At 42.6% G+C, this 15,957-nt stretch overlaps 1 protein-coding gene across 1 annotated transcript in view; it reads left to right on the forward strand.

Annotated features, from left to right (window-relative positions):
* zgc:154054 (Alpha-1,3-mannosyl-glycoprotein 4-beta-N-acetylglucosaminyltransferase B-like) overlaps window positions 1-15,957 on the forward strand; it is a 71,417-nt gene that overhangs the window by 13,615 nt on the left and 41,845 nt on the right. Inside the window, exons 2-9 of the mRNA XM_055158909.1 lie at window positions 409-618; window positions 2,155-2,292; window positions 5,528-5,661; window positions 7,671-7,717; window positions 8,738-8,851; window positions 9,340-9,415; window positions 9,549-9,663; window positions 14,839-14,969. Coding sequence (XP_055014884.1) covers window positions 409-618; window positions 2,155-2,292; window positions 5,528-5,661; window positions 7,671-7,717; window positions 8,738-8,851; window positions 9,340-9,415; window positions 9,549-9,663; window positions 14,839-14,969 — 965 coding nt within the window. The remainder of the gene's footprint in view (window positions 1-408; window positions 619-2,154; window positions 2,293-5,527; window positions 5,662-7,670; window positions 7,718-8,737; window positions 8,852-9,339; window positions 9,416-9,548; window positions 9,664-14,838; window positions 14,970-15,957) is intronic.

Consider the following 15,957-nt stretch of genomic DNA (forward strand, 5'->3'; position numbering starts at 1 on the left):
AAAATTGACAAAACCCGTGTTATAATGACGTTGCCTCGTCAAAAACAGACCTGGAGTTGTGTTTTGTTTCATTCACACATCTAACTCTTTATTATTAGTCCGTCTACATCTCCAAAGCTCAAAATGCTCTGCTCCACCTTGTGATGTCACGAAGCGGTCGTTTTCAAATGAACATCTACAAATTTTAGTTTAGTAGAGATCGGCAATTCCAGGGCTGAAATTATTCAATTATTAATTATTAATTATTCTTCCGTTTGAGAGAAGAACCCTAAATATGCAGGGTTTGTAACAAAACACAACTCTGGGTTTGTGTTTGATGAGGAAACATTAAAACAGAGCTCAGAAAATAGCGTAACATGGGCCCTTTAATAGTTTTGTGTGATGGTATTATGTGCGGTCTCCTCCCAGGCTCCACTGTCAGCACACTGGATCTGATGAGCCTGAACCAGCGCCTCCTAGCTGCAAAAGAGCTTGGAGAACAGGTCAGCCGGGACCTCAACCTCATCCTGGAGCAGGTCAAGAACGTTTCCCAAGCTTATGCTGATGCCAGTGCCACCCACACCACCACCAGCGCCTCCAGAACCAGGAGCACCAGCACCAGCACCAGCGCTCCAACAGGTAGCCACGCATTTACGTTATAATGGTTTTCCAAGTATATATATTTTTTTATATATGCAATTGTCACGTCTATTTGTTTTTTGGCTGTACAATTCCCACACTTGAAGGGGATGGGCTCACTATCGAAGTACATGAACTGGACTCCAATCAGAATCTTAAAGCAGTGGAAGTCCTTTCAGTCATTTATTATCAAGCACAGGAGAAGTGTTTCCCAAACTTTTTTTCTGGGGACCCATTTTTCAAAAGTCATAAATCTTTGCGACCCAAGTCAATCGACATTATTTGTAAATCAAAAAATAAATTTGTGACCATTATTGAACATTAATAAGGATAAGCCAAAGATGTTCATTTTGTCTTCTTATGTACTTTAACTTCTTGGGTTATTTTTAAAGACAATGCAGTAAAGTGTATTTACCTTGCTGACATGTTTCGGCTGCTGCTGCATCTTCAGAACTGTCCCCGGTCAGTCAGGTCTCCTGTCGCCCGGTGTTCTCTGGAGGAGGGTGTCCCAGGCGTGTGAAAGGAGTAATGCTCCGTCATCATGGTTAATGCTGTCCGTTCCTTGTTTCCTGATTTCACTGTCCTCCCTGATCCAGCGTTTGAACTTGTTGTTCTCCAAATGGCAAACAGCTTTGACACCTTTTTGTCCTAATCTTCTTATTAAGCCAAAGATGTTCATTTTGTCTTCTTATGTACTTTAACTTCTTGGTTTTTTTAAACAATACAGTAAAGTGTATTTACCTTGTTGGCATGTTTCGGCTGCAAGGCATCGTCAGAATTGGCTTGCAGCGAGCAAGCAACAAGTTCAAACACTGGATCAGGCAGGACAGTGAAATCAGGAAACGAGGAACGACAGAGCGTTCCTCCTTTCACACACCTGGGACACCCTCCTTCAGAAAACATCGGGCGACGGGAGGCGTGGTCAGTCTGAGCGACCTGCAGCTCCATCAGGCTGACCACGCCCACAGGAAGTAACAACAGCTGATACATCAACACCGACACTGAGGACAGTTCTGAAGATGCAGCAGCAGCCGAAACATGTCAACAAGGTAAATAGACTTTACTGTTTTGTCTTTACAAAGAACCCAAGAAGTAAAAATTAATGAGGATACTTCATTGTTGACTGAGTGATTGTGTCACTCTGAACAATTAGTATTATGCAAGTTTAAAATTGCGGAGAAGAAGTGAAGAGCGGGGGAGGGGTCCTGTGATGAGGCAGTGATGAGATAAAAACACAAAACAAATAAATCTAAAACAATAAAATCTAAACATTAGTGGATTGGTTAACTGCAGCCAATCATTTTTCTTGCTGACAATTTTGACAGCAGGCTCAAATGTTAAACACATACTGTATGTTCTGATAATGCACAAATTACAACCTACAGTTTAACTGATCAGGTCACAACCATACAGTTGACTTCTGGTGTCAGACTCTGCACTTTCTTCACTGTTCCCAGACACATCCGAACACAGTTTCCTCAGAAACTGATATTTTATATGCCTTTTCTTTTTCTTTCTTTTTCTGTTTTTTGACAGCGACTCTGCGTCCGAGAGTGAGGGACATCCTGGAGGAGCGCTTACAAAAACCCAATGTCCACCTGTACCTGCCCCACCTGAAGGAGCACCCGGACAGCCTCGTGCCCAACGTGGTGCTCAGCAAGGGCCGCACTGGAGGTACTCTGTCTGCACACTGCCAACAACAAGGCTGCTTATACTAGAGCTGAGAGCAGAAGCCTCTGGTGCACAAGCTTCCATGTGTTAAACACTATTTGCATAACTTGACATTCAGCACCAGCAATGATGCCCCAGTGATAATGAGTGCATTTACATGAACATCAGTATCCCAGTTATTAGCCATATCCCAGTTCTGTCAGTATTCGGGATACTGTGTATACATGTGCACAGAGAAACCGGGACACTCATATCCCTGTGTACATGATCAAATGGAGTATCCCGGTTTCTTGACACAATTTTACAAATGTGCAAGCGCAAAAATTATATATTAAATAAACCAGGAAAAATATAAACAACCATGAGCTCCTTTAGCACGGGAGGTTCTAACCAGTAGTGAGGAGCTCTGATACACGACACAGCTCAAACCTAATGCAGACACACTGCAACAGATTCTTAATTCAAATTTTCTGCATAAAAAACTCAACTTCACCACATATAAACCATAACCGCTATAGAGCTCCGGGAGCTGACGACATACCGGCTCGTCACGCACTAGGTGTCGCCATTTTGGCAGTAATCGGCAGATCGGCTGACTCGCGCTGTACGACTCCAGCGCAATAACAGATTGTTTTCCAAACGCAGCCGAGATTCATTTCCGAATTATTTTGCCAACAATGACCAAAACAGAAAATGTGCAAACGTGTGGCTCCAGAGTGAGTCAGAACTGGGGGTGTGTACGTCTGTTCAGGACCTGCACACACAAAGAGGTCCCGGTGTTCCCCATGTTCATGTAGCAAAATGTCCTGCTTTTAGCCAAGTGTGAGAAATGCAGTCGGACTAGAGCCAAACCAGAGTCCTGAACCAGCAGGAGCAGCTCTGGTTCAGTCCGGACTCAAAGGAGCTGGAGCGGGGAGTGGCGTTAGGAGCCTCGGCCTGAGAAGAACTTTTCCCGGGAAGAACCAAGAGCACCGAGCACAGACGCTCAGAACAACATATAACCAACCAAACTGGACTCACGCTTCTGTCCGGATGCTGCACCACCTCGGAACCAACCGTGGTTCTTGAGCACGGAGGACCGGAGCAGCCCGTCTGGCCCTGTAGTCCACAGAACATTCTCGCTTTTCCCGCACGGAACCAACACGCAGATGATGACACGGAACCACTCGGACCCAGTCCATCAAGCACTGGTCTTGCTCGCCCCCGTCTGGAACCAGCACATGGAGGACGGAGCCTCCGTACCATCTGACCAACGCGCTCGGAGGACCAGACCAAGGACCAGACCCCAGCCCCGTCCTGAGGAGCTGCTATGGTGCTCCTCTTTACTGCTGTTGGCTGCTGCTGTTACCTGCACTCAGATCTTCTGTTCCGGGCTGATGCGGTGAGTTTGTACAAATTTCTACATGTTGTTGTTTTATGAGTTCATGATGACACTTGAGATGAGGACGGCCCGTGGTTTTAACAGGGAACATCGGTGTTGATAGTTGGAGATATTGCTGTTCTACCAGGAAACAGAGGCATGTCAATCGGACCAATTTTGGTTTGTTTGCCGGTGTACTGCAGATCTGGGACGTCTTCTTCAGCGGAAATATTTTTTAAAATCACTCCGGGGGCATTATATGGGTCGGTAAAGTTTAATCTGTTTAATTTTTTGATATAAAGCTCAACGTCTTGTGATTTAAAATGAGCTGAGTACTCCGATGGCTTGAAAGCTTCGGCGGTGGCGCTGTCAATATTTACTGCCAAAATGGTGGCCCGCCCACCGGGAGTCACGTGGGGTCCGGAGCCACATCAGCCCGTTTGATCATATAATTCAGCTTTGCCACATTTGTTTACGTTTTACAGAAACGAAACCACAGAGCTTCTGTCGGTCGGACTAAAGGACACGACCCAGTGGAATATGAATGTTTTTTTTCTGTGATGGAGGAGGTGCTGATGATGGTGAGCCTGTTCTGTGTGTATATCGCGTTGGAGATGGTTCGTGTTTAACTTTTCAGAGATCACACAAGTGCAGATTGTACGTGTGCAGGTTGAGAGCAGCTCTTTATTCTACTGTCATTTCACTCATGTATGGTTATTAGGGATGGGCATGATTAATCGATTAATCAATAATTGATCATTAAGAATTTCATCGATTATGTTCATTTTAATCGACAAACTGAATGTATGTTGCTGTGTGTATCGTGACCAAACAGGTGTGTACATGTGTCTCTGCATCAGAAGGAGTGAGACACAAACAGTGGGTCAGTCTGTAACGTACAGAAGCACAAATGTGTATTTAACGATGATTTGTACAAGAAATTCCACGCTTTCCGTTGCGTTCGGGACAAGTGTGAGTCCATGTGCACAGTGTATAAAGCAGGAACATATGTTTCTGTGTCCAGTGGGAAAAAGTTTTGCCAGGTGAGAGTCGCTCAATGTGGATGACGAGTCCCCACCTCCCTCCCCCCGTACGGTGTCCTGGTTTTGACAAACGCAAATCTGGTCACACTGACCTGTATTCACCTGAGTCATGTCTTTTAATCCGACAGAAATTGACCGCATCAGCGACACAAGAGCTGTAGTTTTATCTTCGCTTAGTTTATGCAAATTAGCGATGCGGTTTTAAGTTTTGTTTCTGTGAGAGTTGAACAAAACTGAATTAAACACATTATAATGTCAAACGGGCTGATGTGGCTCTAGAGTGGTTACGGTTTATATGTCGTAAAGTTGAATTTATTTATGCAGATAAGTAGTGCAGATAGTAATAATAATGATGATCATTTTAATATAAAAACCTTAATGATTAATCGATAATCGATCGTTAATTCTTCCGACGATTGATTAAGAAAATTTCATCGAATGCCCATCCCTAATGGTTATTTTATTAATTTGGCTACTGTTGTGGTAAAAAGACTGAAAAGTGTTTGTCTTTTGGACGCATGCGCACTCAGCTTTATGTTGCAGTATTCGGGATACTGTATATACATGCCACAGTATCCCGGTAGCTATCTGAATATACCAGCTACAGTATCCCTGTTTCTCATAACCAGGATACTGCAACATGATGAAACCGGGACACTCAAAAAACCCGATCATAACCAGGACACTGATGTACATGTAAACGCACTCATTGATAACACGCTCACAACACAAAATAATGTCAGTTTCTCGAGTACTTCCTTGTGGTCTTACACTAGACTCAGGCCAGTGAAAAACAAAAACTGATAATGTTGTCATGTCTCTTGTGTCGTGTCAGTGTCCATGGTTCTTGGCATCCCCACCGTGAGGCGTGAGAAGCAGAGTTACCTGGTACCTACGGTGGGCTCGCTGCTGTACGAGCTCAGCCCCTCTCAGCTCCAGGACCTCCTCATCATCGTCTTTGTGGCAGAGGTGCCTAGTACTTTCTTATATTTACATCATATTGTACTTTCCTGTGTTTTCAAACTAACATCATACTGTTACTCCAACTTAAGTAAGAAATACATTTAAAAAAGTACTGTGGGTAGCCAGTGTCTTAACCTGCGGGTTGAGGACACATGCAAGTACGGACAGGCCATGCCTTGTGTGAAAACTCAGAACCCCCAGAAGTCAGGGAGTCTTTATAGATTTAAACCAAACATCATGTCCAGTGTTTCCATAATTACGAATAAATCTGCATTACAAGTGTTACCAATAACCCAAAAAGTCCAAATCTTACATACTGCTCCTTTTACGAAAGTAGAGAAAAGTACCGTAAATTCCGGACTATAAGCCGCAAACAGTTTATTGCCGTGTGATAAAATAAGTTATGATGCGAAATGAACATTAGTGAGGGGGATACGTATCTTATCCGTATGTGTAAATAACGAGAAGAAACGTCTCAGACTTCAGTAACCGGACGTCCACTCATACCTGATCGACAGAACTAGCCCCGCCCCCGAGAGAGTCTGAAATCTGCTGAAATACTCCAAGACACTGACATGATACAGACAGGACAGAGACTCTTTCTGCAGGACACATGTGCAGACGGGGATTATGCGCCGAGGAAGATGCTCCTTTGAATAGTTGTTTTGTGCTTCATACACACACCGTCCTCATGGAAAACACACGAAGAAATGCAGATGATGCAGCTTTTAAGTTAAAGGTGACTGATGTGGCTGTGGAAGAAGGAAATAAAGCTGGTGCACGTGAGCTCGGCATCAGTGAGTCGATGGTGAGATTTTGGCGACGGCAGCGTGACGAACTGACTCAACGCAAAAAGATGAGAAAAACTTTCAGAGGTGATAAAAGCAGACGACCTGAACTTGAAAACGTTCTTGAAGACATGGATACCTGCGGCTTATATTCAAGTGCAGCCTGTATACAGTCAATCCCAAAATTATTCATACCCCTGACAAATTAGACCTAAAGTTACTTTTATTCAACCAGCAAGTTTTTTCTTGATTGGAAATGATACAGGAGTCTCCCAGAAGATAATAAGACAATGTACAAGAGGCATCATTGTGGAAAAAAAAAAATTTTCTCAGCTTTTATTTACATTTGAATAAAAAGTGGCATGTCCAGAATTATTCATACCCTTTGTAAACTGTCAGAGTCAATGGAAAAATCCAAAGTTTTATACCATTCCAAACAGCACAAGCTGTTCTAAAACTTCCTAATTCCCCTGATTCATTAGGAAGAGCTGTTTTAAGCAACTGAACAGGTGAAAAACAGCAGGTCTTTGCAGTTGGTTTGTGAACAGTCATGGCTTAATCCTTAGTCATAATAACCTGCAAGGGCGATTTACCTGTACGGGTGCTGATATTTCTTGGCCCGTGGAGGCCCGTGGGGTTCCGTAGAGGAAAGAGAGTTTTCTAAGTGCTTCGTAAGGGTGGTGCAAGTGTGGCTTGCAGGTCCCGTGAGACTTGTACAGGACCCTGAGAGAAATTTCGGCAAAGTGGGGCATGCAGGTGTCGTGCGGGTCTTAAGACTGTCGTGAGGCAATAGTATGCCATCCTTAAGTGCCACGCAAGGGTCACGTACTAGTCAAAATCTCGTACGGCTCATCCAAGCTGCTGCTTCAGTTTTGAAGAACTGTTCAGAATTGAAGAAGCAGCTTGGATGAGCTGTGAAATGTCTTCAACCAAACCATTATCACACAAATGTTCATGGGCACTGTACAGATACACACATTACATTGTGGATAATGATCATGTAATATGGCCTTTGCTCCTCATAAACTGCTTCTGTGGTGATGATCTGCCCCCACTGATGCCTCATGGGGGACCAGGTTGCCATCTCTGATTGTGCTTGTTCCAGTTGAATGTGTGAACCATTTCACAATGTAAATTTAAATTCTTGTAGTGTGATATCTGAAAATCTGTAAGTCACAGGTTTTAAACAACAAAACTGACTCTTTCTCTGTCTCTTTCTCATTTCAGACAGATCACAGTTATGTAAACAGCATCGCAGAGACTATCAGCTCAAAGTAAGTCACAAAAGCATGATATAAAAAAAACACAACACAGCAACTTGAAAAACCAGATATGATGTGCAGTAGAGAGGAATTGATACTAATGTTGTAATCGTGCTCTGAAAGGGGAGTGACTTACAGCAGACAGCAAAGGGAGGGAGGCAAGAGTGGCAAGAACAATTAAAGGTTAAATGAATCGAAATATGTTATGTGTTAGCAGTTAATAACCCACAGACAATTTGTATGCATTTGTGTAGTTATTGGCTGTAAAACATGTACTTGAGTAGCTTTTCTTTGGCATTTCATGTTTTAGAAGTTAAAATAATAATTAAAGAACCAAACATTATTTCCCAGTTCCTGTGCTCCCCATAGTGGGATCTGGTGCAGCTCTCCGTCTACCTGCAGCAGGAAATTATCATGTGAAAAAAAATAGCTGATTAACAGATTAATTTGTTAACAAAAAAATTATGTCAGAAATGTTTACGAGTCTGGCAGTGATTTGTGAACTTAAAACTGCAGAATCTGTGACGCAACAATCCGGGGAAAATTAAAGGCTCAAAAAAGCAAATTTTCCATAATGTGGGTAGAAATGCTTAGATTTTTTTTCACTGGTTTTAAAATAAAATAAAATAAGGCAACTGACTAGTACAGCAAATGTGATTTTATACACATTTAGTACAGTTGAGGTGAAAATGGTGTATATTTTTATTTATCTGAAAAGGAAATCATAAAGAAGTACATAAAAAAATAAGAAATGTGTTGCTTTTGCTCAACGTAAAATGCAGCAAATGGGTGATACTGCAGAAGTGCTTTGTCAGGGTGAGGAAATGCCAAAAGTGCAAAGCAGTTATTAAAGCAAAGGGTGGCCATTTGCCTGAAGGAGCCTTCAGTGAGAATCTATGTAAATAATCATGAAAATAAACAGGAAGACACGTGGCCAAACTTGTGACCTGCAGTGTCGTGACTGTCACACGTGTGGAGCGTATATGTGCTGTGAATTGCTGATGGCCCTTGTCTTTTCCCGGGTGTTCACAGTTTCCCAAAAGAGGTGGAGAGCGGGCTGCTGGAGGTGGTCTCTCCATCGCAGCACTACTACCCCAACTTCACCTTGCTCAAGGAGACGTTTGGAGACTCCAAGGATCGAGTCAAGTACGGTGACATCATTCTTCTCTCAGTGGGCAAAAGCACTAGAATTATAACTGTAAATAACAATACAGTCGTCCCTCACTATAACGCGGTTCACCTTTCGCGACCCCCGCCGTTTGGAGATTTTTTTTTGTGCGGTTTGTGCGCACATTGTGTTCCTTCGCCCGTACTGCCCGTGTACTGCCCTGTACTGCTCGTGTACTGCCCGTGTACTGCCCGTGTACCTCTTGTGTACCACCCGGGTACTGCCTGTGTACTGCCCGTGTATCGCATGTGTACTGCCCGTGTACTGCTCGTGTACTGCCCGTGTACTGCCCGTGTACTGCCCGTGTACCTCTTGTGTACCACCCGTGTACTGCCCGTGTATCGCATGTGTACTGCCCGTGTACTGCCCGTGTACTGCCCGTGTATCGCATGTGTACTGTTCCGCTCGTGTTCCGCTCGTGTTCCGCTCGTGTTCCGCTCATATATACTGACAGAGTTTGTTTCAGGTGGCGCACCAAACAGAACCTGGACTTCAGCTTCCTCATGCTTTACGCGCAGGACAAAGGAACATACTATGTGCAGGTGAGGCTTTTCTCTGGAGCATGTCCTGTCAGGCTGCATTCCTAAAGAACCCGCATGCTCGTGTCCTGCTGCTTTCACAAGAGGTGTGTTGCGCCATTCGGGTTTGCTAAGCTGGTTCTCTCTGTGTCCACAGCTGGAGGACGACGTCATCGCCAAGACGGACTACTACGACGCTATGAAGTCCTACACTGTCCAGCAGGAGTCCATACCCTGGCTCTACCTGGAGTTCTCCCAGCTCGGCTTCATAGGTCAGACTCAACACTTTCATACTGTATTTAACACTTACTTTGTCCACTCATAGCTACAGTCAAAGTTTTTATGAGATTTAAATAAAAAAATTAGCTGAATAAAAGGTAATAGAAAGCAGATCAGGGAGCAAGTGTTTGTCCTTTTTTTACTCTACATTTAGTGTCAGACTCTCGCAGTGAGCATGCCATCTGCCCCGATAAGCCAGAGTCAACAGGCAGGTGTCTTGTCTCCTCCTCTTTTCACTCATTGTGAGCAGTGTCTCCTCTTTAAGCCTGTTTTATAAGTGGACTTTCCTCTCCATTTTTTTTGAGTTTGAGGAGGTGTGGCCAGAGTAGCACTTCTCATAAGTGACTGTTTGTGGCAAATATATAACAATAAAAAGCACACTAGATAAAAAAGGAGGTCCCGGAAGAGGCAAAAAACCCAATAGGGCTTATATTAGAACTTCTACCATATGAGTACATTAAAATTGAACATTATAGCTGTGAATTAATAAAAAAAAATATATATAATTTTTGAAAAAAATAAAATAAAAATTAGATTCAAACATGGATTAAAATACAATGAAACATCCACAACTGAATGATTATCAAACTCAAACATTATTATGAAATTTTAAACATTTTCTCAAACTCTTTTTAAACGTTTCTGATGCGTCACTAACCAGATGTGACAACTGGCTCCACAATTTCCGGCCTCTGTATCGAAGCAAAAGTGAGTTCCTGATGTGACACATTTTGGAACATGAAAATTACGATTTCGACTAGTTTTGTATCTGTGAATCTCTGCATTGGTTTTATAGTAAAATGTGAAATGATTAGGAATCGCAGTTGTATAATAAAGAATTCTACACATAAAAATACAAATTTGATAAATATTAGTATCATAAATATTAAGAATGTTAAGTTTGATGAATAAAGTAGCAGCATGGAATGGAGTTGCAATTCAAACAAACCATTTTTTACAGTTGTGATCAACATCAAGAATTCAACATATTAGTGGCGTATATTTTACTCAACAAGACTGTCTTTGTTGCCACTCAAGATTCTTGCAAATTTTCTCAAATCACGGACATGAATCGTGGCTTTTGCCAACTGTTGTTGTGTCCTTAGGCTAGACACTTCACCCACATTGCTTAGTGTGAAAGTGGAGTGTGCATGGTGGGAGTGCAGATTGGCAGCCTCGCTTCCCTCAGTCTGCCCCAGTGCAGCTGTGACTAGTAATCTAGAGCAGGGGTGTCAAACTCCAATTCACAGACTCCAAAATTAAAAACTGGGACTAAGTTGTGGGCCAAACTAAATATTTATTTAGAAAATGTAACAACATCTGCTTGATATGTAATGTTAAACCTTGTCTTATTAAAATAAATGTTTAATAATAGTTTTGCTTAAAGGTTGTATGGAGGATTTTTTTTGTTTCAAATTGTCAATGATAGCATTATAGAGGTGCAGTAGCCTTGTAATTATGATGACCAAAAAAAGAGAATAAATTTTCATCAACTCTGGACGTGGTGGGGCTAAACATTTGCCAATAGATAACGACACTGCCTCGTTATCTGTGAGCTGACAGGCTGTCAATCAAACTCCCTACGTTTCTAGTGTAACTGACTTGCCTGCGCGCTGCCGTTACGTGGTTTACGTACGACTGTTACGCAGTCCACAGACGCAAGACGCTGTTTACTTCACCAACACAACAGTTCTTAGCGGCTTTTTTGACCTATATTTTCCTCGCAGTTCTCACAAAGTTTGTTGCAATGGCGACAAGAATCCAGGAGCAGTTCGCCGCAAAAGAAAGTCAGTTTTTGAGGTCGCTGAAAGAAGAAGACAAGGGGAAAGCAGCGAAGCCAAACTAAGGCTGTGTTCAGACTGCAGCCTGAAGTGACCCAAATCCGATTTTTTTGGCTTCTATGTGACCTGTATCTGATCTTTTAATGACAGTCTGAACGGCACAGATCCGAATTTTTCAAATGCGACCCAGGCCACTTGGATATGTGGTCCTGAATCCGATACATATCCGATCTTTTGACATGCGACTTCAGTCTGAACGGCCAAAGCGCATCCATCTGACCTACACGTCATTAACAAGCCACAAACGTCACTATTCTGCGCTGAAGCAGGCGGAAACTGGAACTGTAAAATCTCCAGGTGCTCAATGCTCGCGTCCATATTTGGACAATTTCCGTAAACACAGAGACGCTCGCTGCGGTTGACGCATGGGGTTGACATCATTGTGTCTCCAGTGCACATGTGGGACACTTTCCGGCCGTTTACCGTTCACACTGAAGTCACAGACAAGTCGCATTTAATTGGAAATGTGAACGACCTCGCAAAAACATCGGATTTCACAAAAAAATCGGAATTGAGCATTAAGCCCTGCAGTCTGAACTAAGGTGATTCTTGGAGATTCATTCCAGCGATGGCGCGACTGAAGCAGACGAAGGGTCTAAAGACTGACGCACTGGTCCACAAATTACTCCTGGACAGGAAACTTCTGCTTATTATGAAAATGTACTTTATTTCCAAGAGCTAAACAAACGTTTTTCAGGACACGAATGTGATATCCTATGTCTGAAAACGTAATTTTCAAGGCAAAGAAAGAGTCCGCTTGCTGCTGCGTGTTGTAGCTAGTTCATTCGCACGGAATCTCCGCGCACCCTTCTCTGCACCCCTTCCTGCTCCTCTCCTCGCTCCCTGCTCCGCTCTTCCCGCTGCTCCTCACTTCTCGTCCGCGCACGAAATGTCCGCGCACCCCCTCCCCCCGCTCCTCACTTCTCCGTCTTGCCTAACCAACACTGTAGTTGGTTGTTTACAAGTCATGTGCAGCGCAGCGGCTGTAAACAAACCTGTTTCTGGCGTAAGGAGGAGGAGGGAGGAGGCGTTTCTACGTAGGAGCTGTAGGGGAGGGGGGGTGGTTTCACGCATGCGCAACATTTGAAAAAGGACAAACAGTCGCTGGATTTCTCGTTCCTTGGAAAATCCTCTATACAACCTTTAAACATTAAATCCAGAACAAGCAAAATATAAAATAATAACATTTTAAATAACTAGTGCATCTATAGTCTATCTGTAGATGGCAGGCAGCTCTAATACATAATTGATATGATCTCGCTGGCCAAATATAATTATATCGCGGGCTAAATTTGTTTGAGTTTAACATGTCTTATAGAAGCTTTCCACCACCAGGTCTGGAATGAACGAATAATGCTCTGTGAATGTCCAGAAAAGTGTCACATAAAACTGATGCATTATTATTGCAGTGAAAGAACGGTAGTGTAAAGCTTCTATAATAGATCTATGGTAGAAACACACAATATGAATCGTAAAAAAACACACAACAGAGCACAACTTCACTCATGGTTTTAGGAGCACGGCAAAAGTTGAACAGGTGGCCGAGGTTTGAAGGGTATTTCCAGACGCGTTGTTGGGAAGATACGCCATGCTGCTACACTGTCATAGCTGTCCGCTGTTTTTGGCTCAAAAAGTTTTCAATCGCCCCAAAAACGTGTGAGAAATATGAGTGGCAACAAATACATTTAAATAAGTGTTGGTTTTCATTCAGACCCTGGTTTAATCACATGACACTGAGGCTAGGAGTGAGCGAGTATTTCCTGTGGCTGCTATATTTGTAACTACATCTTTGATTTGATGACTTATAGGCCGGGAGCCAGGTCCACCCCTCAGGGTGTTTTTTGCTCCTTTTTTTCACTATTATTTCCTGTTATATTATATCTTGGGCCATCACAAGTTGATAGGGACCAACCCAACTCGGCCCTGTTTGGTCTCAGGGCCCAAAAAACACACTTTTTAAGAAAAGCTATTTGCAAAATTATGTAACTGTAAATATTAAGGTACTATAACTGCATACATGGTCAAATAACCCTAAAATTTGGCATGGTGTATCCTGACACATCAGGGAAACTAGCAGAAAAATATTTTGGGGCTTGCTGCCTTTCTACTGTCAAATATCACCCTCAACATATCCTAAAAGACCAAAAAATGTCTGTCCGCCTGACAAATTGTCATCAAAAGTGATCATTTTCAAGCATTTTATTGCATTTATTACTGCCTCAAATGTACATAAAAAACTTCCCATGTTCATAAGCTTCAATTTAAGCCCAAGATGACCTTTGTATCTAGAGGGAAACAGCTGCTATGACCAAAGTTCTTCACTGTACCTCAGGCATTACCATTACTTCTGGGATCAAGCAGGATTTTTTTTCATAGAAACAATATTTGAAAAGAGTTGACTTATGTACTGCTGTACTATATGAAGTGAATTACATTAAAAGTGAATAATTTTAATTACATTAATAGTAAATAATATTAAATCTCAGGGCCAGAGTGCAAGATAAAACTATGGTAACCAGATTACACATACAAACACACATATCCCACACACAACCACCCAACATCCTGACCCTTCATGCAACATCCCATTAGACGTTATTTTCCAAAGACAACTGAGAGAAGTTGATCCATTTTTCTGGTTAAAAGAAGAGATTGAGTCTATTGGGAGACTGGTGTCCTTTTCTAGGCGTCCATGACTTCTAGACTGAACATTAACTATTGTCAGATTGTGAGATAACAACCAACCCAATGGAGCTACTGGTGAACGTAGAGGTGGGAGACAAAGTATGGTGTGGGTGTGTGTGTGTGTCTGTGTGTGCGTGTGTGTGTGCGTGTGTGTGTGCGTGCGTGCACATGTCTGTGCCTGATATCATCAATAAGATCATCAGTTTCTGTTTGGGGCTAAACTTCAATGAAATTGGAAACACTGGGTCTCAGTTCATGAATATTTACACACTGAATACTGCACATTATTTCACTGTTGTAATGAATAATAATTTTGCAAATAGCTTGTCTTAAAAAGTGTGTTTTTTGGGCCCTGAGCCCAAACGGGGCCGAGTTGGGTTGGTCCCTATCAACTTGTGATGGCCCAAGATATAATATAACAGGAAATAATAGTGAAAAAAAGGTAGCAAAAAACATCCTGAGGGGTGGACCTGGCTCCTGACCCATTAAAGGTACATTTCCAAAGTTGGTTGATTGATGCTGTTGTTCCCTTGTCAAAAACCTACCTGGAGTTTATTTTCCTTCATTCATGCTTGTATAATTAACCTATTAATCGTTGTTTCCTCTGAGATTTGCATGTAAAACTGTGACTGTGCTGTTCAGGGAAGATGTTTCGAACCCGTGACCTGCACATGATCGTGGACTTCTTCCTGATGTTCCACAAAGACAAGCCCATCGACTGGCTCCTGGACCATATCCTGTGGGTCAAAATGTGCCACCCAGAGAAAGACGCGGTAAGCTTCACGCGGTGCTCTGTCCGTGATCTCGGAGAAACGGCTCGCTCAAGTCTACAAACCGAGAGTGATCGAGCTAAATACGTGATTCGATATGTGCGCAGACAATGTTGGGGAGTAACAGATTACATGTACCGGAGTTATGTAATCAGAGTACATATTATGAGTAACTGTATTCAGTTACAGTTACTGTTTCAGAGAGTGGTAATTGGATTATAGTTACTTTGTTGAAATAAATGGATTACATGATGGTATGTTCCTGTTTTCACATTTTGGGCTAAACCAGGACTAAAACCAGGACTAAACCAAGTCTAAACCAGGTCTAAAACGGGACTAAAACGGGACTAAACTAGAACTAAAACCAGGCCTAAACCAGGCCTACACCAGGCCTAAACCAGGACTAAACCAGGACTAAACCAGGACTAAAACCAGGTCTAATCCAGGACTAAACCAGGCCTAAAGCAGGCCTAAACCAGGACTAAACCAGGACTAAACTAGAACTAAAACCAGGTCTAATCCAGGACTAAACCAGGACTAAACTAGAACTATAACCAGGTCTAAACCAGGTCTAAACTAGAACTAAAACCAGGTCTAAATCAGGCCTAAATCAGGCCTAAATCAGGCCTAAACCAGGACTAAACCAGGACTAAACCAGGACTAAACCAGGACTAAACCAGGTCTAAACTAGGTCTAAACTAGAACTAAAACCAGGACTAAACCAGGTCTAAACCAGGTCTAAACTGGAACTAAAACCAGGACTAAACTAGAACTAAAACCAGGTCTAAGCCAGGTCTAAAACAGGTCTAAACGAGGTCTAAAACAGGATTTAACAGGACTAAATCATGCTGCATGGACCGTGTCTCCTCGTCTTCTATCAATAATATTTTCAATTTGGTTCAGTAAAGTCTGGGCTTTTCATTGTCTTTTAGGAGACAAAACGTCTTATGTGAAGATTTCCTCCTCTTTACTTGATTTGCTGTAGAGAAGC

The sequence above is a fragment of the Boleophthalmus pectinirostris genome, unplaced genomic scaffold (genome assembly GCF_026225935.1).
Source record: "Boleophthalmus pectinirostris isolate CB_2022bp ecotype Guang Dong unplaced genomic scaffold, ASM2622593v1 HiC_scaffold_23, whole genome shotgun sequence".
Classification (NCBI taxonomy): Eukaryota; Metazoa; Chordata; class Actinopteri; order Gobiiformes; family Gobiidae; genus Boleophthalmus; species Boleophthalmus pectinirostris.